The sequence below is a fragment of the Ursus americanus genome, chromosome X, assembly GCF_024610735.1.
Source record: "Ursus americanus isolate L20-20 chromosome X, mUrsAme1.1.p, whole genome shotgun sequence".
NCBI classification, from domain to species: Eukaryota; Metazoa; Chordata; class Mammalia; order Carnivora; family Ursidae; genus Ursus; species Ursus americanus.
The window spans coordinates 53,673,601-53,699,284 of NC_142164.1; the positions used below are offsets into that span (position 1 = coordinate 53,673,601).

The 25,684-nt window shown below is 36.8% G+C and overlaps 1 protein-coding gene across 1 annotated transcript in view; it reads right to left on the reverse strand.

The window, feature by feature from the left end:
- Positions 1-25,684, reverse strand: part of DACH2 (dachshund family transcription factor 2) — an 813,807-nt gene that overhangs the window by 440,528 nt on the left and 347,595 nt on the right. The window contains exon 3 of the mRNA XM_087860071.1: positions 2,729-2,841. Within this exon, the coding sequence (XP_087716197.1) occupies positions 2,729-2,841 (113 nt within the window). The remainder of the gene's footprint in view (positions 1-2,728; positions 2,842-25,684) is intronic.

A 25,684-nucleotide genomic window follows, 5' to 3' on the forward strand; every position in this document is an offset into this window, starting at 1 on the left:
TAAAGCTGGGCATATTCCTCCTCCTCCTGTTTAATGTTTTTTCTACTTTCTGTCTTTTAGACAGAAGTGCTCATGCTTTTCCCCATTCAATACCTTATCTATCTCTATCATCTCATTCTAGGCACAAGCAAAGGGTTAAGATTTTGGTTTGAGGATTTTTCTTTCGATGTCTCTCATTGGGATAAATTCAAGCTGTAGGAGGGAAAGCCAAATCCCTAATCCAAGGAAGGAGGCACCAAGGAAGGTGAAATATATAAGCCAAGTAAATTAGGAGGAAGAGAAAGCCTCAGACTGGGTTCTTACAGGTACTATAAGACATCGTGATGATGAAGAAAGAGTATGGGCTCTGGAGTTCAAAAGACCTGGACGTGAAACCCAGTTCTGCCATTCAATTGCTTTGTGGCCTTATGGAATTAATTTAAACTCACAGAGCCATAAATTGCTCACTTGAAAAATGAAGACAATATCCATAAGTCTACAATGAAGATTAAATGAAGTGCATATAGAATAGGATAAAAACAGAGAGGGAGGCAAACCATAAGAGACTCTTAACAATAGGGAACAAACTGAGGGTTGCTGGAGGACAGCTGGGTGGGGGGGATGGGGTAACTGGGTGATAGGCATTAAGGAGGGCATTTATTGTAATGAGCACTGGGTATTATATGCAAGTGATGAAACACTAAATTCTACCCCTTAAACTAACACTACACTATATGTTAACTAAAAACAACAACAACAACAACAAACCACTTAGCACCCATGCCTGGTATATAATACAAACTTAAATATTACAGATTTTCCTCAATAGTTAAGGTACTAAAGTTTACTCAAGAGTACATTACCTTCAAGGTAGTTTTAAAATCCTTTTTTCTTTCATCTACACATTCCCTCAAAATCAGGACATGGATCTGATTATTTACATGGTACTATTTCTAGGCTCTGTCAATGTATTTTATAAGTTAAGAAATAGATTATCATCTATTGAGCACCAAGGTATATTTCCAGCACTATTATCCCCTCAATATTATTTTATATGCACAAGACTGTTTTATTCTTGTATCAGAATTTGTTTATAAATACTTAGTCTAAAAAATCATTTTCTAACCCCCAAAGCCTTAACAGTGGTTCTTTTTACTTACAGCAGGTTTTTTATTTTTTATTTTTATTTTTTAAAGATTTTTTAAATTTATTCAAGATAGAGAGAGTGAAAGAGAGAGAGCATGAGCAGGGGGAGGGCCAGAGGGAGAGGTAGAAGCAAGCTCCCTGATGTGGGGCTCAATCCCGGGACCCCAAGATCATGACCTAAACTGAAGGCAGATGCTTAACAGACTGAGCCACCCAGGCACCCCATACAGCATTTAAAAAAAAATTAAACAAAGTACTATAGGATATATAAAATTTTGAAGCAGAAATGGGGAATCTGGAAATACTTCTCGAACTCCACATCAGCAGGTAAGGAAAGTCCTTGAAAGACACTTTGGAAACCACTGGTCTATAGGGAAAATCCTAACCTTCTAACCCTGATAAATAAAAAGTTAGCTTCACAAGTTGGCTTTTCCCCACACTTTCTATTCTAAACATATTGCCTATGAGTCTCCCACCTCAAATATCTGCTCTTGTCTCTTCAACTTAATTGATATTCCCCCTAACACACTGGGCTCTTTCTCACTAGTGTTTATCTGTCTGTAGTCTTCTCTCTGTCTAGAATGTTTTTCACTGATTCTTCTCCTATCTGACATTCAGTCTATAAAACATAGCTTGAAAGTTTCCATCTCTCTCTATATTACCCAACTTACCAAACTGACTTAGTTGCTCCCATCTCTGTGATCTTATAGCACCTGGTATGTACTTGTATTATAGTCTGTATCACACTTTAGTGCAATTATTAGGTTACATGTCCTCTCTCTAGTTCTAGTGTTGACAAGGACTGCTACTCATACAATTTTTCATTACCTTAGACATAATACCATGTACAGCAGGTTCTTTATAAAATTTTGTATGGTGAAAGGTATAAAAATCTCATTGTCATTAAATTCTTTTTCATTTTTTACCATGTAATAACTTTAATAATTTTTAAAGGTTTAGTTAAAGAAATATTAAGCTTATTTTTAAGCATTTCATGCAGTTTTAAATTCTTTTATAGAGAATTAAAAAGTGCAATACTAAAGTAAGAAACTGGTATTTTTAGGGGAGCACTGTTTATCATGTTGTTGATAAACACTGAATTATTAAGACAATGACCATTTGGATGTTCTTTTCTAATCATAAGGCTTCTCTACCAAGGGTACATCTTCTTTCTACTTTTTAACCTAGATTAAAACTGGACAAGATACACAGATGCTCAAAAACCTTAAAAACAAAGAAAAATATATATTACTGAAACATGTAAGTAAGTAGATGTGCTGCATTCTATAGAAGGCTTTGAGACAAGGCTGGTTTGGCTAGTACCCCTCATCCCTGCCCCCAGCACACAAAAATATACATACAATAAGGCCTCGAAAGGGATTTCCTGCAAGGAAATGACAATTTTTTTAAAGAGTCATATCCATTTGATTTGAGTCACTAGAGTAACAAAACTGTTTTCAAGAATACTTTAAAAATTCAATACTGTAACCTCTAGTACAGCTTGAAAAGCTCTGAAGGACAAGGCAGTTAGATCAATATTTGTTTATTTCTAATGCTGGGCAGCATGAACAGACAAGGCTGATCATCAGATGGATTTTATTACCTGTTGGAGTGATAAGTCCTGGTGATAAAAGGCCGGGGACTGAATGCGGCAGAAGGCGAGCATTGTCCTGCAACACTCCCAAAGAACGCTTAGGAGGCCTGCCAGGCCTGGAACTGTTGAAAAACAGACAAAAACAAAGATCAGGTTAAAAATGTACTCTTTTTGGAAATACCATCACTTGCCATACTTGCCTCCTCAATCTTGTTTAATTACCAAGAGTCATAGGATTTTATTTAAAGACTACTTTCATTGATTACCAAAAGACCAATACTTTCCTTTCTACCAAATTTCTCAACATAGTTATGGCAAACATTAAAACCATAAAAAACTAATCTTTAGTTTAGATTACATTTTCAAGGCAGCACTTTGCAATACAGCTTACTTGTTGTGAGAAACTCAAAGTTATACCCCCTGCCCTTAAAGCTACGTTTGATCCCAAGTGTTAAAGCATGATACTGAGACCTGAGATAGTGACTCAACAGAATTCAGATTGTATAGAATGTGAAGTGATTAAGTCTCTGTGCAGAGAGGTAAAAGGGTAAAGAGCTAAGAGATGAAGAATAAGATGTGATTTTTTTAGCATTTCCACAGCTGCCAGGAGACCACCAGGAACAAAGGACCCCCACTCTCAGTAGATTTTTTAAATCTACCTATTATTTAAAACAGGCTATATAACCAGCAGTGCACTCTCTTGGAGTGGCTGTAGTAACAAAACCTGCCACTTTTGCTATCTAGACTGTCTTTTCTTACAGATTTATTAGTGTTTTTAACTGATGAGTTGAGGCTAAACTTATAGCATTTATCTGATCTATTCCATTTGCACATTCTTCACCCTAGTGTGAGCAGTTCAGGAATTGCAGTTGCAAATGTTAATCCATAAAATAATAAAATAGAAAGTCAGTATCTGGCTTCCATGACTCTAATACAGTTAGTGTACTGAATACATCATTGGATGCTGTCACCACAATGAAGAGAATTATAAGTCATTGAACATTAGGATCAAGTTATTCTCAAGTCATCCAATATATTTCAAATATTACTTTCTAATGTTGCCTATGATATTTCTATTGTTTTTTAGTAAAAATGCAGTTTAAAAGCTGACTAATTGGGCTTTTGACAAAATACTGAAACACTGTATTAAATAGCCCAAGCCACAAAAACATACGAGGTTCAGATAGAGAACACTTCCAAAAATGACTTTTGGTTCACAAAAAAAGTTTAAGTTAAACCTTACTCTATCAATTTTGCAGTAGCAAAGCTCTATCAATGTAAGACAAACTCGACTTCTTAAATGAAGACAACTTCTAGCAACCTTACACAGAGGTACCATTGCCCAATTCATTTTTCAAACACTGTGCTGGTGTTATTTTCTTTCATTGTACATCAATATTGTATATCAGTCTAGCATGAAAGATTCTGTTTTTCTCATTCAATGTTTCAATTTTATAAACTGACTCTCCCCTCCTTCTTTCTACTCGATTCTGAGCCATAACTTATTTTACTTAATTCAGTATTGTTATCCTGTTTGCCCTCACCTTGTTTTATGGCTTCCTCTCTTAAGGAAATGATAAGAAAAGAGCTATTTACTTCAAATGTCTTAAAGGATCAAAAGATCATTGAACAATGTTCATCAGTGTATATCCAGTCATTCGAAGTTAAATAATCTTCACCAAATCTGTACTTTCTAAGTGCTTCTTTGTCTTTTCATGTGTCAGAACACAAGCCTACTAACTTTACTCAAGTCTACCCTATTACTTCGTACTATATATATATATATGGTTTATATATGCATCCTGAGAAATTCTCATGGTATCTACACACAGTAGGGCCCAGTAAATGCTTAATTAACTCACTGAATAGGAAATATTTCACTGTTGCTACAGTTTCCAGATATTCCTTAAATTGCTCTATTCTCCTTGACTACATGAATACCAAGGTGGTTGCATCATTTAATCATCAGGTAATCATTTTTAAGTCTTGGACTCCACAATAATTATAGGAGCTTCTAAATATTATCCACTTGAATCTGACTATGTACAAGGTTAAAGAAGGGTAGATGCCACTTATCTTATGCCACTTCAAGAACCACTCAAGGACTAAAGATCCCTGGAGTTATGCATATGTAGTGACAATATCACTTATTTGATCATCCAGTAAACACTTCATCATCCAGTAAGCAAACATGCTCTAGGTGCCCAACCAATGTGTGTCTGACATGGTACTATATATAAGGGTTATAGAGGTTAAAATGGAAGCTTGACAAAGGCAGTGGTTTTGGTCTCTTTGTTTATTGATATACTGTGAATACCTAGAACAGCTTCTATCTTTGAGGAGCTTATTGTCTAGGGATAGAGATGTCTGTCTGACCTGTTGTTTTAAAATTTTGATTAACTCTTTAGTGGGTATGATTGTATGATATCCAAACTTGTTTAAATTTATCAGTGAGCTAAAACCATATTCAGATGCCTTTGTTTCTATTCTTGGAAATAACACTTGGATCCCTAGAATAAATTAATTAGAATCAAATTTCTAAAAGTGCTTTATAATCAATAAAGTTACATACTAATGGAAGATAGCTTTATTTTTGCCTTTAGACCTAATGATCCTCTCTAGTAAGGCACTCCTAGCACTAACATTCCTGCGTTTTTTTATTTAAATTCAATTAGCTAACATATAATACATCATTAGTTTCAGATGTAGTGCTCAGTAATTCATCAGTTGCATATAACACCCAGTGCTCATCACATCTCATGCCCTCCTTAATGCCTGCATTTCTTTTCAAAGAACACAAGCTTAACATGATGCAAGACTATGGAGGACACTGCAGAAAGTTGGAAAAGATCATTCTTAACAGATGATCCTGCTATACTTCTTATCTTTAAAAGCTTTATTAGCATCAGGCAGATATTTACATATTAATCAAGACAAATAAACATGTGGTGATTTAACTAGAAAACTGTTATTTGGATGACAATTTAATCAGCATAGGTTCAAAGGTCCATCATTGCAGCATCCTATCTCTGCTGAAATATTGATTGTGTTACTGATTTCAGTAATGCTTTACTTTACAGGAAACAAATAACCATGTAATTACTTTTTAATTGAATGATAATTGCTTGTTGGCAATTATTTGTTTTCTGTTTAATTACAGAGTTATTTGCACTCTGTAAAATAAAACAGCTTTTAAAAAAATTTCCCACCCAAATGACTCAGTGGATGTACCATCAATGAACACCATAAACAGAAGTTGTTAAGGTACAAGGCAAACAACCCAATAAATAGCAAAACTTTTATTAAATAACTCAGCTAAATCTTTAAGAGCTTCAGCTTATAGAATCAACATTAGGTGGTTACACCTAATTAATGGGTAGTTTGTAGGGAGATTATACCAAAAAAATCAAGATTTTGTCTGGGTCCAGGTCATTCTTTAACATAATTTATCTTGATATGTATTTCCCCCTTCATTCTGTAAGCTTCTTTAGAAGAAATAAGTCAGCTTCCTGAGGTAAAAGAATAAACCAACTTGAAACACATACCTACAGTATTTCATATTTCTGCAGTTGAAGTGGATTACCGTCAGGGCATTACCTCACAGTTTATAAACTTTATAGACTTGGTGGTTCCCTAAGAGGGAAATTCAGTAGGCCTTCTGGTATCAATAAGATATGACACATTCCATGATATATCTATTCCATGTTGTAATAGATAAAGTAGCTAGTACTTAGTTCATTAAGATTATGAAATTTCATTGTTGGAGTTATTTTTACCTCATGTTAGCAGCCATTTGTATATGAATCAAGGAATAAGCAACTGAGTAAAGTGAGTGATCTTGTTTTTCAAAGAATAAAAGTCTTGTTAATAAATTAGTGATGACAAGAGCCTTCAGGATAGTTAATACCAATAATATGGTCAGTACAAGATTTGGTGAGGAATTGCAAGTCATGTCATCCTCTTCAATGAAAGCTTGGCTTACTACTTTTAAAGAAATACTTGTAACATTCTGGAACAAACTGAGCAGATTGCTGAAGATATAGTGGCTGTTAGGGTGGTGTTAGCAGTCACTTGTAAGATCACTGCAATTGGATTCCTGAAGTGGGACCTGTTAGCAATGACCTGGGATTCACTTTTCAGCATTATCACTGATATTTAAAATCCCCTGGGATAATCTCTGAATGCATCACTTTTTCACTCACATTAGAAGCCAAGAATGACATTAGCTTTGAAGCTGTTGTTTACCTGTGAGAGAACTGCTCTGACTTTCAATGTGCTTTTTAAATTAAATAAGAATCTTTTTGCCCAGACAGTAAAACTTTTAATTGCATCATGGATTAATAATAATCTCTTAGGCCTGACATTTATTACAACATTTCAAGGATGCCAGTGGTAGTTAAACTCTACCTGACCTTTCATTGTTTATGAAGAGAAACAAACTCTGACCTCACAGCAGTCTGAATCCATCTTCTCTCAGTGTTGGCAAACTGATAATTTGTCTAACTATTGCACTGGATTGTATTCCCAACCAGATCAAAGGCAGCAGCAACTAATTCAGCAACTGGGAGAAAGTCACCCATGAAAAATGGGCAATTAACATTAATCATATATGAAATTGTTCAAGCTGATAACTAGAACCTGGTCACTATGGTAACTCTCATAAAATGGTGCTTATGTTAAGTGGGGCATCAATCGGCTCTTGGATCATGGGAACTTAAAGTGTGGCTCATCATGTCTCTAGGAGCTATCAATGCAAAGAACAAAATGACACACCAGAAGAAAGACCATTTATATTCCATCACCATTGACTCTTTTTTTTTCAGTTTTTTCAGGGTTTTTTGTTTGTTTGTTTTAGTGTAGTTGATACATAATAGTTTGAGGTATACCTTTTTCAGTTCTTATAGGCAATCCAAAACTCAAATTTGGATATGTTAAAATCATCATACACCAACATTCCATTAGAGTTAGGGAAGTTAAGGAAATTATCTTTAACCTAAGGGTGTTCAAGGGATGAAGAAAAACCTCCACTTGTTAATGGGTCACACATTACAATATCGGGGATCATATAGAGCAATCTGTTAATGCATTAATCTTATAACTGTGATAAATTGAATTATTTGTATCTATTATCTGAAATTATAATGTTTAATTCCCTTGTTAATGCTGAGTTTGTTTTTCCTTCAATAAAAAAAAGAAATCTGATGTAATAGACAATTTAAGGGTTGACTACTCACTTGATAGAAAGTATAACTGTGAAGCTATTTTATACTTCATTTACTTGACTCTGCTCCCTATTTAAATTAAATGTGCTCCAGGTCTGGTTGTTAGCACCTTTAAACAAGTTTACTTTTTGTCATAAATTGACTCAATTCTAATGAAGGTTTTAGTATAATTAACAAAGATCGTATAACAGAAATGCTCGTGTATGACTTGAATTCTTAGTGGCCTCTTTTTGTTCTGCTTGTGTAATTCCTATTAACTTCAGTGAAATCAATGCACCTTAGTAAATCTTAGAGTAAATCAAATTAAATAAACATTTCCCCTTCTAAAGAGTATCATATCACTGTCAGATACAATGTTTTTTTTTTAAAGGCATTCTTGAATTCAAAGATTATGTCACTGTGCAAAACTTCTGATATTAAGAGAATGGATAAGTTAACATTCACATTTGGATACATTCCATTAGCATTTCAAATTCAACTACACCTCCCCAAATCCCACTCTCCAATCCTCCCTTCTCTTGTTTTGTCATCAGTACAGGCGTGCTCTCCTGCTGATTGCCGAAACTATAAACTTGAGGGCAATTTTGATTCTCCCTCTTCTTCTCCCTTAATTTTCAGTCTCCAATATTTTTCCTCCATTGTAATGTGTTGCAGATTTCCATCTCCACCTATTGCTAACACCCTAATTCAGGCCCTCATCACTTCGTGCTCAGGCTATTTTTAACAGTTTGCTTCATTGTTCCAATTCATTCTATCTATGTAAACTGTCCTGTGAATTTTGGCGAAACATCCCTTTCATTATGTCATCTTTTGCTTTATAACCTTCAATACTTCCTGACTGCGTACCAAACAAAGTCTAAATGCCTTAGTCTGGCAATCTCCCCCAATATATATTTCTTTCCTTTCTCCAATTACTTCTTAAATGAGTCTTCTATTCTGGCTGGAAGAGTTGATTCACTGTCTGCTAAGCATAGTATCTGACCTTAGAACCCTTTCATTGTAAAACATTTTCAAGGTATCAGAGTTCCTTGAAGACATGCTTTGTTAAGTTCCACTGCCTTGGGAAAGCTTCAGTATAACCTGCTGTAACTGCTGCTGCTTTTCTAAAAGGCCACTGACTTTTACTTTGTAACATTATTTATAGGTTTTCTTTAATGGTTATCACAAAGGGCACTTTAGTACCAGCATTAGGGAACCTGTTCCAAATAACCAAAATACTGTCTTTCATGTTTGGCAAATGAAGTCCCATTAATTACTGTCACAGTCTGTGTGTAATCCTATGATGATCTCAATAGTTAACATCTCAGATTTGAATGTCAATCAGAAAATACAGAAGCATGACCTTAATATCACCACTCAGGAGAGCTTAGGAAGTTGAGCAAGACCTTTAGGAATGCAATCACTATTAACTTGACTGCATTAGTCTCTATGGTTAGGGATATAGCATGGAAGAACATATGCAATTGATAAACACAGGCACCAGTTTCCTTGCTGATTTAATTTTTTTTAAATTTTGCATGGATAAATATTAGCAACTCATACTAAAATAAAAATAATTTAAACAATCTTAGATATTCAGTCAGACGCAGAGGAAAGCTCTAAAAGTTAAATCTGAGTTCTAATTCCAGTTGTGGTAGGCAGAATTCTAAAATTCTCCTCCACCCCAAGATTTCCAGCCATAATCACTAGAACTGTGAATATATTACACCTGAGGTCGTTACAATTACACGGCAAAAGGGATTTTGCACATGTGATTAACTAACAAGTTGACTTGAGTTAATAGAAGAGGAGATTAGATGGACCCAATCCTTTAAAAACAGAAAGGAAGTCAGAGAACATACCATTGCTGGTTTGAAGATAGAAAAACCCATGTATCAAGGAATGCAAGTAGCTTCTCGAAGCCAAATGCAATCCTGGGCTGACAGCCAGCAAGGAAACAGGTATGCAAATCCTACAATTGAACTAGATTCTGCCAAAAACATCAATGTGAGTAGATTCTTCCCCAGATCTTCCAGATTAAGAGCCCAGCCTGTCAGCACCTTGATTTCAACCTTCCAAAACTATGAGAACCCACTCAAGCCTCTCCAGACTTTCTGATATGGAGAACTATGAGATAATAAATGAGTGTTGTTTTGAGGTGCTAAATTTGAAGCAATTGGTTACACAACAGAGAACTAGTACACAAAGGGGAGCCTGGGTGGCTCAGTCATTAAGCGTCTACCTTTGGCTCAGGTCATGATCCTGGAGTCCCGGGATTGAGCCCCACATCCTGCTCCCTGCTCAATGGGGAGCCTGCTTCTCTCTCTCCCTCTGCCGCTCTCCCTGCTGATTCTTTCTCTCTCACTCACTCAAATAAATAAGTAAAATCTTAAAAAAAAACACTAGTACACCAGTTCTGCCATTATTGAGACATGTGACCTCAAGCAAATTACATGACTATTCTAGATGTACTTTCTCACTTTAAGATTAGAGATGTAAACTAAATAATCTATGAATCTGATCATTAGAGCCACGTTACATTTCTGGTCTAATTCAGATAATTCATTAACTTCAAAGTGTGCATAGTTTTCCACTTTCTCAACTGTTTTAGCTTATATTTTAAGTTACATTAAGTTTCTGTATTGATTCTATGGAAAATTACCCAAAAAAGAACAAAATGTGTGCATAATGCCATAGTATTATCCTCACCTGATAGTTGCGTGTAATTAGTCTCTCTCTCTCTCTCTCTCTCTCTCTCTCTCTCTCTATATATATATATATATATATATATGAACACTGGTTTAAAAAGTTAAAAGTGCTATACAACTTAAAAGGAAGAAAATTCTGACAGACACTGCAACATGGATGAACCTTGAAGACATTATGCTATGAGAAATAAGGCAGTCATAAAAAGACAAATATTGAATAATTCTACCTATATGAAGTATATATAGTAGTAAACTTATATAAATAGAAAGTAGAAATGTGTTTTCCCGGGGCCAGGGTAGGGGCTGGAGGTGGGGTACGGGGAGTTAGTCAATAGGTATAGAGTTTCAGTTTTGCAAGATGAAAAAGTTCTATAAATCTGTTGACAGCAATGTAATATAGTTAACACTATTGTATTATACACTTAAAAATGGTTAATATGGTACTAAAATGTATTTTACCACAATTTTTTACATGCTGTACAAATTTAGGGAGTGTTGTTACTATGCTTGCAGTTATTAATAGTTAAAATTTCCACAGAAATAATTTTGAATGCCAAAAAAATTCTATCCAAAGAGATACACCCTGCAGTTTACATATCAAAAAAGTAGTATTCTCATCTGAATGCTAGTACTAAAAGAATTACCGACTCTCCTAACCATCTCCTACCACATATTTAATTTATATCCCAAGAAGTCCTTACTTCTAAGGCAGAATTCAAGCTTTCCATTTTAATTTCACAATTCTAATTTTTCTTAGGGCAACTGTACTACATGTTTACCCATAGATAGATTTTTTCTCATTATTTTCCCTTCCCCATTCCTTACTTTGACAGGAAAACATTTTTTTAGGCATTTCCCCTCCCCACAAAAAACTTTGCCCCATATCTCTTTACTGTTTTGAAATAATAAGACAATCTTTATCAAAGAAACAATAGATCATAGCAGTTCACTAAGAAATAGAGAACTGAATTTTAATTTTTTTGTTGTAGATTGTGGCATGATCATGTATAAACTGCTAGATTTTAATAAGTGGGCTTGAAGAGCTTTAAGGTTGCCATGGCCGTAGACATGCTTATGACTAACTAGATGGTCTCATAAAGTTCCCTGCCCTCCCTCACTTTCATATTGAAATCAGGTAAATTTGGGTAGATTCAAATGCAACAAGTAAATCTTGAGACACAGCTGCCTGGTTACAGATTAAAGCACTTTTCCAAAAAGTCATTTTCCCTCCCCAAATCATGGTTTCCACAAGGCAGCACAATTTGATAGGCCAGCAATGTACTGTGAATTCAGTTTGTGACTCTGAGAAGCTCAACCTCTCTCTGCTTCAGTTTCATCATATGCTAAATGGGTACTGAAATGATTTGATTCAAGGAATTATGAGGAATTAGAAATTCTTTTCCCTAAAATCCCCCATAATTAAATAATGTGCAAGAAGGGAAAAGAAACAGCCAATGTGTGAACAATGTGTGAGCAGAATTTTCCAATATAAACAGATTCTCATTTTATATAGTAGTGGTGTGTTGCATCATACAATTACTTTGATAATGTTCTTATTGGAGTATCCCTGAAGCAGTTTTATCCTTTTTTTAGCTGTTCTAAGTAAAAAACATGATCACTTTCATTATTTAATTCCTCAAAAATATCCTCATACCTCACTGTCTTCTAGCAAACAAAATTGCCAAATCTGACAGCTGGCAAAGATTATTTTCTTATTTCCCTCTAGCTTCCCCTCTTCCCTATAAGAGAGAACGTTTTCCTAAAAACATGGTATTTTCCCCAAACCTATAACTTATTACTTTAACCATAGAAAAATTAAATCAATGTAATTTGCAAATTGACAGTATGCTTTTTAATATTCCCTCATGAGTACATTTGATTCCCACTGGAATGGTTTACCACTTTCTGAGGGAAATGAAATTAATAACACCTACAACTAATGTGGGTCTCCATTTCAGGTGAGAATCTCTTTGATACTACTGATAATGAGTTGATCTTATAGTTCCTACTAGGAACAAGACAAGGTTGCAAAAAGGGCAAACCTTTTGTTTTTTTTCTTAAGGTATATCATTTTTATTATAATATAATTCAACTGTGAATACCCTAATGGCCATTTTTTTCTTTTCTCTCCCTAATAGGACTTCACAACAACCCAAACCCTAATCCTAGTCTTAGGCTGTGTATTGAAATTTAGTTGTGAAGAGAACATCCTGCCAATCCTGATCATCGACTGAGCCCCCTACAGATGGTCACTCTCCCAACCTTAGCCATGCACAGAACCCTATGTCAGGCCCCAGACAGCCCTGTGTATGGCCAGAGAGTGACCAATATTAAGGACAACTAGATATCTCACAATGACCCCAGTAGGGAGCAGAGGAAAGGAGAGGTGGGAGGTCAACACAGGCCTATTCCACATGGGGACTTAACTCATTGTGCATATCTTCTCAAACATGGGTAGGAGGCATTTTTATTATGAAATATGATACATTCATTTCAGTTTCCTAGCAACAGGATGCCAATCAGCAGACTGTAATTCAAGGATTCATCTTTGTTATAAAGGAGTTGGGAACAGTGGAAGGCAGGAGGACTTCCCAGAAAGAGGTAGAATTGACAGTGTGATTTGAGGATGAGGAAACCAAGCCTGCAGAAGGAGAAACATCAGAAAATCTGCCTTTCCTCTTACATTTTCTTTCAAGCAGCATTTGTCCTACTGCTGCAGCTTCTGGGATATTTTGCTTCTGCATTAATTCCTAGTGTCATTGGGAAAAAATTCAAACCATACGGCATGTTCCTGAATCACAAAACTTCTTCCATATGCAAAACACTGACAGTAGAAAATTAATCAGGACAAACAGTAGAAAACTAATCAGGACAGAAACAAGCTTACCCATATGTTATCTTTAGATTCAAATATTGTACAAACCTTTAAGAATAGATATGCTGGGGGTTGTGTTCCAAGATGGCGGAGGAGCAGGAGACCTACAGTTTGTCTGGTCCCAGGAATTCAGCTAGAGAGCTACCAAACCATTCTGAATACCTATGAATGCAACTGGAGAACAAAGAAAAGAGTAGCAGAAAATTTATGAACAGAAAAGCGATCACTTTCTGCAAGGAGGAGAAAAGATGGCAGAGGAGTAAGGGACCCCTTTCTCAGCTGGTCCCCTGAGTCGAGCTGGATATGTACCAGACCATCCTGAACACCCACGGAATCAGCCTTAGATGCAGGAAGATACATCTGGATCTCTACAAACAAACATCTCCAGCGCTGAATATTAAGGTACTAAGCGGGGAGCCGCGAATCTGCCCACAGACATCAGAAGATAAACGGAAGGGGGAGGGAGCCGCCGTGCTCCGGCCCCGGGAAGCAGTAGCCACCTGCACTGGGGAGGCGGCCGGACTCCCACACCGACACCCACGAGAGAGCAGACTGAGACCTTGAGCCCGGGAACCCAGGCGTGACCAGACTGAAAACCAGAGCTCCGGAGCACTCACTGGAACTGGACTGATACCGGGAGCTCAGGAGCACACGAACCATACTGAAACAGGGACGTAGGGAGAGTGCGCAGGAACCGAGGGCAGCTGGCAGTGTTAGAAGCAAAAAGGACAGAGACGTGCCGGCCCTGGAAGTGAGGGCTGGGACACTGGCTGTGGAGCGCACAACCTGAGACGCTGCAGGGTTTTTGGCAGCACTGACAGAAACAGAGTTAAAGAGGACAAGAGAGCTCAGTGGAGAGTGGACTGCACTCTCTCTGTTCTGAGACAGAGGCTAGGATATGGCCACTGCTGCTCTGACTCTCAGAAGAGGCACAGAAAACCACCAGGGAAAGCCGCCAGAGAACAAAAGCCCGGAAATACCAGCTCACATTGTGCCCATTCCCATCCCCCATCGCAGGGGACAGGGCAACTCTACCCAAACAGGGTTGCCTGAGTATCAGCGCGGCAGGCCCCTCGCCCAGAAGGCAGGCTGAAAAATCAAGAAGCCCACATCTCTAAGGTCCCTATAAAACAATTGCACACTGCCTGGAGCTTGGTCAATAATTTGGGCTCTGGGCATCCCCACAACATCTCCTCATCAGAATGATGAGGAGGAGAAATCCCCCCCAGCAAAGAAAAGATAATGAGTCTGTGGCCTCTGCCACAGAACTGATGGATATGGATATAACCAAATTGTCAGAAATGGAGTTCAGAGTAACAATGGTCAAGATGATATGTAGGCTTGAAAAAAAATCAACGAAAATATTAACGAGAATATAGAATCTTTAAGGGCAGAAATGAGAGTGAATCTGGTAGAAATTAAAAATGCTATGAATCAAATGCAGTCTAAACTAGAAGCTCTGACAGTCAGGGTAAAGGAGGCAGAAGAACAAATTAGTGAATTGGAGGATGGGATGGTAGAAGAAAAAGGTAAAACAGAAACATGCCTCAAAAAAATCCAATCTCAAGAATGTAGATTACGGGAGATAACTGACTCAATGAAACATTCCAATGTCAGAATCATTGGCATGCCTGAAGGGGTGGAGAAAGAGAGAAGTCTAGAAGAGATATTTGAACAAATTGTAGCAGAGAACTTCCCTAATCTAGCAAAGGAAACAAGCATTAGTGTCGAAGAGGCAGAGAGGACCCCTGCCAAGGTCAATGAGAACAGACCTACACCACGTCACATCATAGTACGATTCACAAATATTAGACCAAGGATACAGTCTTGAAAGCAGCTAGGGGAAAGAAAATCCTTACCTACAGAGGGAAAAATATCAAAATAAGGTCAGACCTGTCTAAAGAGACCGGGCAGGCTACGAAGGGTTGGCAGGGTATTTTCAAATCTATCTGAGAAGAACATGAAGCCAAGGATCCTTTATCCAGCAAGTCTGTCATTCAGAATTGATGGGAGATAAGGACCTTCCAGGACTGGAAGAAACTAACTGAATTTGTAACCATGAAGCCAGCCCTACATGAGATATTAAGGGGCGTTCAATAAAAGTAAAAAGGCCCCAAGAGTGATACAGAACAGAAATTTACAATCTAAAGAAACAAAGACTTCACAAGCAACATGACATCATTAAAATCATATCGCTCAATAAACACTCTCAATGAGAATGGCCTAAATGCTCCCATAAAATGCCACGGGGCTGCAGATTGGATCAAAAGACATGACCCATCCATTTGCTGTCTACAGGAGACTCATCTTGAACCTAAAGATACATCCAGACTGAAAGTGAAGGGATGGAAAACCATTTTTCATGCCAATGGACCTCAAAAGAAAGCTGGGGTAGCAATTCTCATATCAGACAGATTAGATTTTAAACTAAAGATGGTAGTTAGAGATACAGAAGGACACTATATTATTCTTAAAGGGTGTATCCAACAAGTGGATTTGACAATTATAAATATCTATGCCCCCATCCGGGCAGCAGGTAGATACACAAGCCGACTCTTAACCAGAATAAAGAGACATATAGATAATAATTCGTTAATAGTAGGGGACCTAAACATTCCACTATCAGCAATAGACAAATCACCAAAGCAGAAAATCAGCAAAGAAACAAGAGCTTTGAATGACATACGAGACCAGATGGACCTCATAGATATATACAGAACACTACACCCCAGAACAACAGAATACTCATTCTTTTCTAATACACATGGAACTTTCTCCAGAATAGATCTTATACTGGGTCACGAAACAGGTCTCCACCAATACCAAAAGACTGAGATTATTGCCTGCATATTCTCAGACCACAATGCTTTGAAACTGGAACTCAATCACAAGGAAAAATTTGGAAGAAACTCAAACACTTGGAAACTAAGAACCATCCTGCTCAAGAATGATTGGGTAAACCAGGAAATTAAAAATCAGTTTAAACAATTTTTGGAGACCAACTAGAATGAAAACACATTGGTCCAAAACCTATGGGACACTGCAAAGGCAGTCCTAAGGGGAAAATACATAGCCATCCAAGCCTCACTCAAAAGAATGGAAAAATATAAAATGCAGTTATTATATTCCCACCTCAAGAAGCTGGAGCTGGAACAGAAGAAAAGGCCTAACCCATGCATGAGAAGGCAGGTGATCAAGATTAGAGCAGATATCAATTAACTAGAAACCAGGAGCACAGTAGAGCAGATCAACAGAACTAGAAGCTGGTTCTTTGGAAGAATAAATAACATTCGATAAGCCACTGGCAAGACTTATTCAAAAGAATAGAGACAGGACCCAAAGTAATAAAATTTTGAATGAAAGGGAAGAGGTCACAACCATCACCAATGAAATAGGAAGGATCATTAGAAACTTTTATCAACAGCTTTATGCCAATAAATTAAACAACCTGGAAGAAAGGGATGCCTTCCTAGAAACCTATAAACTACCAAGACTGAAACAGGAAGAAATTGATTATTTAAACAGACCAATTAATTATGAAGAGATTTAAGCAGTGATCAAAAACCTCCTGGAAAACAAGAGTCCAGGGCCTGACAGATTCCCTGGGCGTATTCTACCAAACATTCAGAGAAGAAATAATACCTATTCTCCTGAAGCTGTTTCAAAAAATAGAAACAGAAGGACAGCTACCAAACTCATTCTATGAGGCCAGTATTACCTTGATCCCCAAACAAGGCAAACACCCCATCAAAAAGGAGAATTACAGACCGATATCCCTGATGAATATGGATGCCAAAATTCTCAACAATATCCTAGCTAATAGGATCTAACAGTACATTAAAATGATTACCCATCAAGACCAAGTGGGATTATTCCCTGGGATGCAAGGTGGTTCAACATTCACAAATCAATCAGTGTGACAGATCATATCAACAAGAAAAGAGTCAAGAACCATATGATCTTCTCAATTGATGCAGAAAATCCATTTGACAAAATACAGCATCCTTTCCTGATTAAAACCCTTTAGAATATAGGGATAGAGGGTACATTCCTCAATTTCATAAAATTCATCTATGAAAAGCCTACAGCGAATATCCTTCTCAATGGGGAAAAGCTGGAAGCCTTTCCCTTAAGATCAGGAACACAACAAGGATGCCCACTCTCGCCATTATTATTCAACATAGTACTAGAAGTCCTTGCAACAGCAATCAGACAACAAAAAGGGATAAAAGTTATCCAAATCGGCAAAGAAGAAGTCAAACTGTCTCTCTTCGCAGATGACGTGATACTCTATATAGAAAACCCAAAAGACTCCACCCCCAAACTACTAGACCTTATAGAACAATTCAGTAATGATGCAGGATACAAAATCAATGCTCAGAAATCAGTTGCATTTCTATAGACGAACAATGAGACTGAAGAAAAAGAAATTAGGGAATCCATTCCATTTACAATAGCATCAAAAATCATACGTTATCTCGGTATTAACTTCACCAGAGACGTAAAGGATCTATATTCTAGAAACTACAATTCACTCTTGAAAGACACTGAAGAAGACACAAAAAGATGGAAAAATATTCCACGCTCATGGATCGGAAGAATAAACATAGTGAAAATGTCTATGCTACCCAGAGCAATCTACACTTTCAATGCCATCCCGATCAAAATACCAATGACATTTTTCAAAGAACTGGAACAATCAGCCCTTAAATTTGTGTGGAACCAGACAAGTAATTGTTGAAAAGGAAAAACAAAGCTGGGGGCATCTCGTTGCCGGACTTCAAGCTATACTACAAAGCTATGATCACAAAGACAGCATGGTACTGGCACAAAAATAGACACATAGACCAATGGAAAAGAATAGAGAACCCAGAAATGGACCCTCAGCTCTATGGGCAGCTAATCTTTGACAAAGCAGGAAAAAACATCCAGTGGACAAAAGACAGTCTGTTCAGTAAATGGTGCTGGGAAATTGGACAGCTACATGCAAAAGAATGAAACTTGACCATTCTCTCACACCATAAACAAAGATAAACTCCAAATGGTTGAAAGACCTCGATGTGAGACAAGAATCCATCAAAATCCTAGAGGAGAACATAGGCTGCAACCTCTTCGACATCGGCCACCGCAACTTTTTTATGACACATCTCCAAAGGCAAGAGAAACAAAAGGTAAAATGAACATGTGGGACTTCACCAAGATAAAAAGCTTCTGCACAGCCAAGGAAACAGTCAACAAAACTAAGAGGCAGCCCACAGAATGGGAGAAGATATTTGCATTGACAATACAGATTAAAGACTGGTATCCAAGATCTACAAAGAACTTCTCAAACTCAATACATGTGAAACAAATTATCAAATCAAAAAATGGGCAGAAAATATGAACAGCCACTTTTCCAATGAAGACATACAAATGGCTAACAGACACATGAAAAAATGTTCATAATCATTAGCCATCAGGGAAATTCAAATCAAAACCACCTTGAGATACCACCTTACTTCAGTTAGAATGGAAAAATTGACAGGGCAGGAAACAACAAATGTTGGAGAGGATGTGGAGAAAGGGGATCCTTCTTACACTATTGGTGGGAATGCAAGTTGGTACGGCCTCTTTGGAAAACAGTGTGGAGGTCCCTTAAAAAGTTAAAAATAGAGCTACCCTATGATCCAGCAATTGCACTACTGGGTATTTACCCCAAAGATACAGACGTAGTGAAGAGAAGGGCCATATGCACCCCAATGTTCATAGCAGCATTGTCCACAATAGCTAAATTGTGGAAGGAGCCGAGATGCCTTTCAACAGATGACTGGATTAAGAAGATGTGGTCCATATATACAATGGAATATTACTCAGCCATCAAAAAGAATGATTTCACAACATTTGCAGCAACATGGACAGGACTGGGGGAGATAATGTTAAGTGAAATAAGTCAAGCAGAGAAAGACAATTATCATATGGTTTCACTCATTTGTGGAACATAAGGAATAGCAGGAAGATCGGTAGGAGAAGGAAGGGAAAAATGAAGGGGGTATAAACAGAAGGGGGAATGATCTATGAGAGTCTATGGACTCTGGGAAACAAACTGAGGGCTTCAGAGGGGGTGGGGGTATGTGATTGGGATAGGCCGATGATGGGTATTAAGGAGGGCACGTATTGCATGGTGCACTGGGTGTTATACTCAAATAATGAATCATGGAACACTGCATCAAAAACTGGGGATATACCGTATGGTGACTAATATAACAAAATAAAAATTATTTAAAAAAAAGAATAGATATTCTGTTGTGGACACATTCCTGTTGGCTAAACCCACAGCACAGTTCAAGGTTAGAAAATGTCCTGATAGAGCTCAATGTGGAAAACCGAAGTTTTACTGTGAGAAAATGAACATATACTTGCTCTAATGTTCACTGTTTAATACTTGATATCACAAAATGTATCCCAACATATAAGGGGGGAAAGGGTTTAAGAAAGTTTAAAAAGCTTTTCAAAGTTTAGATGAGGGAATTGTATTTATAAGTGAGAAATAATTGTATGTATTTATTCTGTGTTTTTGCTTTTTCTTTGTATCATGCCTTTATCTAGTCCATTACTCTTATATTAATATTATAATTATTTTACTAGAAAATAGTTTCAATGAAAGAATCTCACAGTGCATGTACTCTTTGTCTTTGGACTTTCTGGGTGTTATTTATTCTGTGCTTTGAGGAAATGCTATTTTCTGGCTTAGCAGGTTAAACAGTAACAAATATGCTGTTAAACAACATCCCCTCGAGGCAGGAGAACATAGATAGAAATAAACCTTTGTACCCTAAAATTAAAAGTTTTTCATCACTGATAACTTTTTCTAAGACCAATCCAACTAACATGCTCCCATTATATAGTTGCTAAATACAATTAAAAACCTGCCCTAAGCAGTAAAAACCTGTTATTTTTCCTTTTTGAGAAAAAAAAAGTTATCAAGGTCAAAACCATGGAAGATTAAAATTCTTAAACACTTGGCAATTCAACCCCATCAATGGGGCATACTCAGAGCACTGTAACATCCACCTCCTGAAAGAGCTACTGATGACCCTAACTCTAACAGTCCTTCCATTACCAGAACAGCAAGACATTTCCTGCGTGTGTACAGCAATTTCATCCTTTTAGGTATCGCAGGAATGTAAATTAAATTCATCTCAGCACCACCTTTAAGTGAGGAGTTTGTTCCACTATGCCTATTGTAAAAACTTAGAAGTAAATAGACAATAACTACTTGTTTGGACTCTAAATTTCTTGTTGTTGGAGACTGTATCTTATTGTATAGGTATTGCATGTTTGTGCCTAACAGTTCTTGGTACAAAGTGAACATCAACTAGGAGGGAAGGAAGGAAGAAGGCAGGGATAGAAGGAGGGTAAGAGAATTATTTTTAATATTTTGCCAGAATACTTTGTACTGTGCCATGTAAGCACGTTTGAGTTTCCTTTGAAACTTTGGAGGTAGAAATAAGATTCAAATAGGTCGATTTTTCTCCTGAACTCTCCCAGAACTGTTTTTAAAATATTAAAATTAACAGTTGGCAGGCTTACCAATTAGTGCAACAAGAGAGCTGCACACTGAATATTTTTGCAATCTAAATTTAGAAAGGAAACATTTTTGAAAACTGGCAGAACAAAAACTGAAAAATGTTTTTCCTTAGTTTCCTATTTAGGTGAAAAGATTGATTCTGCTTCAAATGCACTTGGAAAGGAGCCATCCACAAGTTTAGCTAAAAAACTGGGGAAGCAAGTTCAAGAAGGTAACACAGTCTTCTATTTAATTCTCAATTTACATTAAGTCACAGGAAAATTAATCATTCCAAACAAGCATCAAAATAATAGTAAAAAAGGAAGAGGTTTTGAATTTCCCTAAACCCCTGCTGAGAGGCCATTGTATCCTTTATCTTCCTGCCTTCCAGAAAGTTTGTCGTTGTGTTTAACTTAAAACTATTCATTGACCCTTCAGATAGAAAATATTATGCGATGATTTTCAGTGACTATTAGCCACTAAAGTGTACAAACTTTCTGGCAGCTTCCTTTAAATTCCTGTAGTTACATGAGCATTTCACAAACCTATCTTTACAACTGCACACATTATAATTTACACATTAAATACAACAGGGTTTCACCTTAGGCCTGTTGCCAAGAATAATCATTGTAAATCTTTTTATCCTTTTGTAAAAGAATAATTATAAATGTGAAAGTGGCAGCAAAGGAAATGTGTTAAGAAAGGATTTAAAATAATCTCCACTTGAATACAGGAAGGCCAGTGAAGAAGAGAATTTGGTGAAGGTGGCAAAGCCAATTTTTGGGGTGAAAGGTAACAAGTCGAGTGCAAAGCATGACATATTAAACTGAAGGTGTGATAATCTAACCGTCCCAAGCACAACCAGCCTCCTTTGTGCTCAAAGAACAGGAAAACACGTGAACATTCCTCAATGGAATTTATTGGTAAAAAGCCAGTAATGAAATACACATGCAAAAGGTTACTTACTGCTTGTACTTCCCACGAGTTGGAGCTATCTAACAACTCAGCAACTATATTTTCCCTGAAGATAAATAGTGTGCTCATTTAATTTTTCCTTTGTTGCAATCTGAATGTGTACAGTCTAATCTTGGAGTGGCTTCCTTCACACTACAGGTGTTTCCCTTTTGCTAATTATACATTAACACTGCAATTGTTGGTGCTCTAAAATTGGTAGTTAATTGCCTCTGACTAAGAGTACTACAAAAAATCTAAGTAAATTGTGTTCCAGATTAATTGCAATGAATACTAGATGTTTCCATTCTCTGTCGAAACATTACACTGGAAGTTTATGGTTTATTTTTCAAGACTTCTACTTTAAACAGAATTTTTTTTTTACAATTTCATTCCTTGAAGGAGTGAGTTGGAATGTGGGTTATGAATATAGGATGTTCCTAAAGGAAGTATGTCACATTATTTAGGACCTCAAGTCAAAATCAAAAACATTGGGATTTTGCCCATCTTGCTGCTTGTATTTTGGGGGAATTCCTTTTCTTTTGTTGTGTTTTTCTCCTCCTGAAAGGCACTAATTAATGTTAAGGTTTACATCCTCCTATGAATAAGCATCTGGAACTCAAAACAACACTTTCACTATATGGAGAAATATTATCTATTACCAAAGCAATGAATATTGGGTTTGAAGAGAATACAGACAAAAATATGAAATCCAGGAGTCTTGACTATATGTATGAGTGTGTATATATGTACATAAACTGAAAAAAAGGACCCAAGTGAGATAAAAAGACCCTGAATTAGATCCCTAGTCTGTCATGTGTGCTCTGAGAGCAGTGACATGCTTGAACCAACCATACTAGCTCGCAAGCATCAATTGTGTGTGTTAATTCCTAATTTCTCATTGAGTATCTCATGTTGGTAGCTTGAAATAGTCCACGGTGGAAATCAGCAAATACCACAAATCAGGGCTCTACTTCCATGCTAATCTCCAGCCGGTTGTTAAACATTTACCAGCACACAACTGTCTGAAAGGAAAGCATTGTGGTCATGTTTTCTAAATCAAATAATTCATTTGAACTTTCCATTTTCATTTTTTATATAATTGAAGATAAAATAATGAAGACATTTTAAGTACCTTAAGTCTGGGGAACATATCAATGTACCAAAACATATGGAAAGCTATTTTCAACATTTAGTAGCCATGAAAATGAGCATAGAGGCATGAAAGCATTACATCAGATTTGGAACTGCCATTATTATCTCTCCAATCTTGGGCAAATCATCTGATCCCCTGGGCTCTATATTTATAAGCTGAAGATATCAGTTCAAATGAGTTCTATTCCTTATGTTTAATATTACAGGATCTTTGTGATAATAACATAGAACCTTCACTTGCCTCCATACAGGTCTATTTTTCCTGTCTTTTTGTGAGAGGAGATACCAGTCAGGATGGCTTATGGAGAATTCAATAGTAACTCCCACCCACTTGGAGTCTTGATTTTTTCTTTTGATCTTCCTACATTATCAAGAATTCTTTTCTGTACATTAACTACCCACAAGAGTAAATGGAGTAAATTTTCAGCATACAGAACAAATTGCATTCTGAGCAACAATGTCCTTAATTCCAGTTAAGATTAGCTATTTCAAATTCAAAATTATTTTTTATAATCTGGGTGGAATATTTCAAAAGAAATAAGCTGTGGGGCATCTGGGTAGCTCAGTCAGTTAAGCATCTGACTTTTGATTTCAACTGAGGTCATGATCTTGGGGTCCTGGGATTGAGTCCTGCATTGGGCTCTATGTTCAGCAGGGAGTCTGCTGGGGATTCTCTCCTTCTCCTTCTTCCTCTGCCCCTCCCCCTGCTCATGCACCCTCTCTCTCTCCCCCACTCTAAAAAATAAATAAATCTTAAAAAAAAACAAAAGAAATTAGCTGCCTATGCATATCCTGATATTTAATGCACAATGTTTCTAAATAAGATTTTTGATATGATACAAACATTTAAAATGCTATTCAATTTTTAAAGCTAATTATGTATCATCAAATAAATACAAAACAAGTTATCAGCTTCTATAACCAGAAACAGATATTAATAAGCAATATATAAATCAGAACTGACTGCATTTAGAGTGACAAAAGCAAGAATTAATTTTTAAAAAGATTTTATTTATTTATTTGACACAGAGAGAGAACACAAGTAGGCAGAGCATCAGGCAGAGGGAGAGGGAGAAGCAGACTCCCCGCTGAACAGAGAGCTGGATGTGGGGCTCAACCCAGGACCCTGGGATCATGACCTGAGCTGAAGGCAGATGCTCAACTGACTGAACCACCTAGGTGCCCCAAGAATTAACTGTTTTAAATATTTCAGAATCTGAGATCATACACTTGAGAGAAATTCTATTTGACACAGGCAAAAATTAAACAGTCAAGTACTAAAGAGAAAATATTCCACATGAATAAAATGGTTTAGGCCATCTTTATAATTTGCTATAATTCATGAAAATTTATGGCAATTCACAACTATAAAATAGGTATGATTCCTACTTAAATTTAAAAAAAAAGTAAAAACATAAAGTCAATGATGATTGCTAAGTAACTGCCAGTTTCCTAAGCAGGGTCAATTCTGAGGAATGGTTCACAGCATGTTATATTCCCATGTTGAGAAGTACAGATGATGTGATGTGCAGAAATAAAAAGCCATCAGAAAGAACGATTTCTCAACATTTGCTGCAACATGGGCGGGACTGGAGGAGATAATGCTAAGCTAAATAAGTAAAGCAGAGAAGGACAATTATATGGTTTCACTCATTTATGGAACATAAGAAGTAGGAAGATCGGTAGGAGAAGAAAGGGAAGAAAAAAGAGGGGTAAACAGAAGGGGGAATGAAGCATGGGAGACTATGGACTCTGAGAAACAAACTGAGGGCTTCAGAAGGGAGGGGGGTGGGGGAATGGGATAGGCTGGTGATGGGTGGTGGGGAGGGCACGTATTGCATGGTGCACTGGGTGTTATACACAACTAATGAAGCGTCGAGCTTTACATCGGAAACCAGGGATGTACTGTATGGTGACTAACATAATATAAAAAAAAAAAAAAAGAAAAGAAAGAAAAAGCATTTCCAAAACATGAACATGCCATGTCTATACCAGGAACTTAGGTATCTATCTTATTGTAAATCATCTACCTGTGATGCAAATATATTTGCAATGTCATTGTTCAGTCATATATTAGAACTATGGTCACTTGCTTTTGCTTGTTTAATAAAGACGGATTTAGATATTAAAGAAGTAGTTTATCATAGCTCTAAGTTTGTTAAGCATTTCATTTCTTTTATTAAATTGTACTTTTATTATAATAATAGTTAAAACTAAAATATAGAAATCCATACATCAAAATATGCCCTATTTTATATTATGTAGTATACAACAAAACTAATCAAGAATCATTTCTAACACTGAAAACATATTTGCTAAGCACTGTTTGAATCTTTATACAAATTCACTTCATTTATTCCCAATTTTATGAGGTAGGTACTATTATTGCCCCATTTTCCAAAAAAGAAACATGAAGCAAAGATGGGTTAAATAACTTACACAGGGTCACACAGCTTGAATTACTATTTGCCTATGTAAGTCTAGAGCTGTGCAGCCAAGTAAGATAACCAACATGGCTGTTGAGCACTT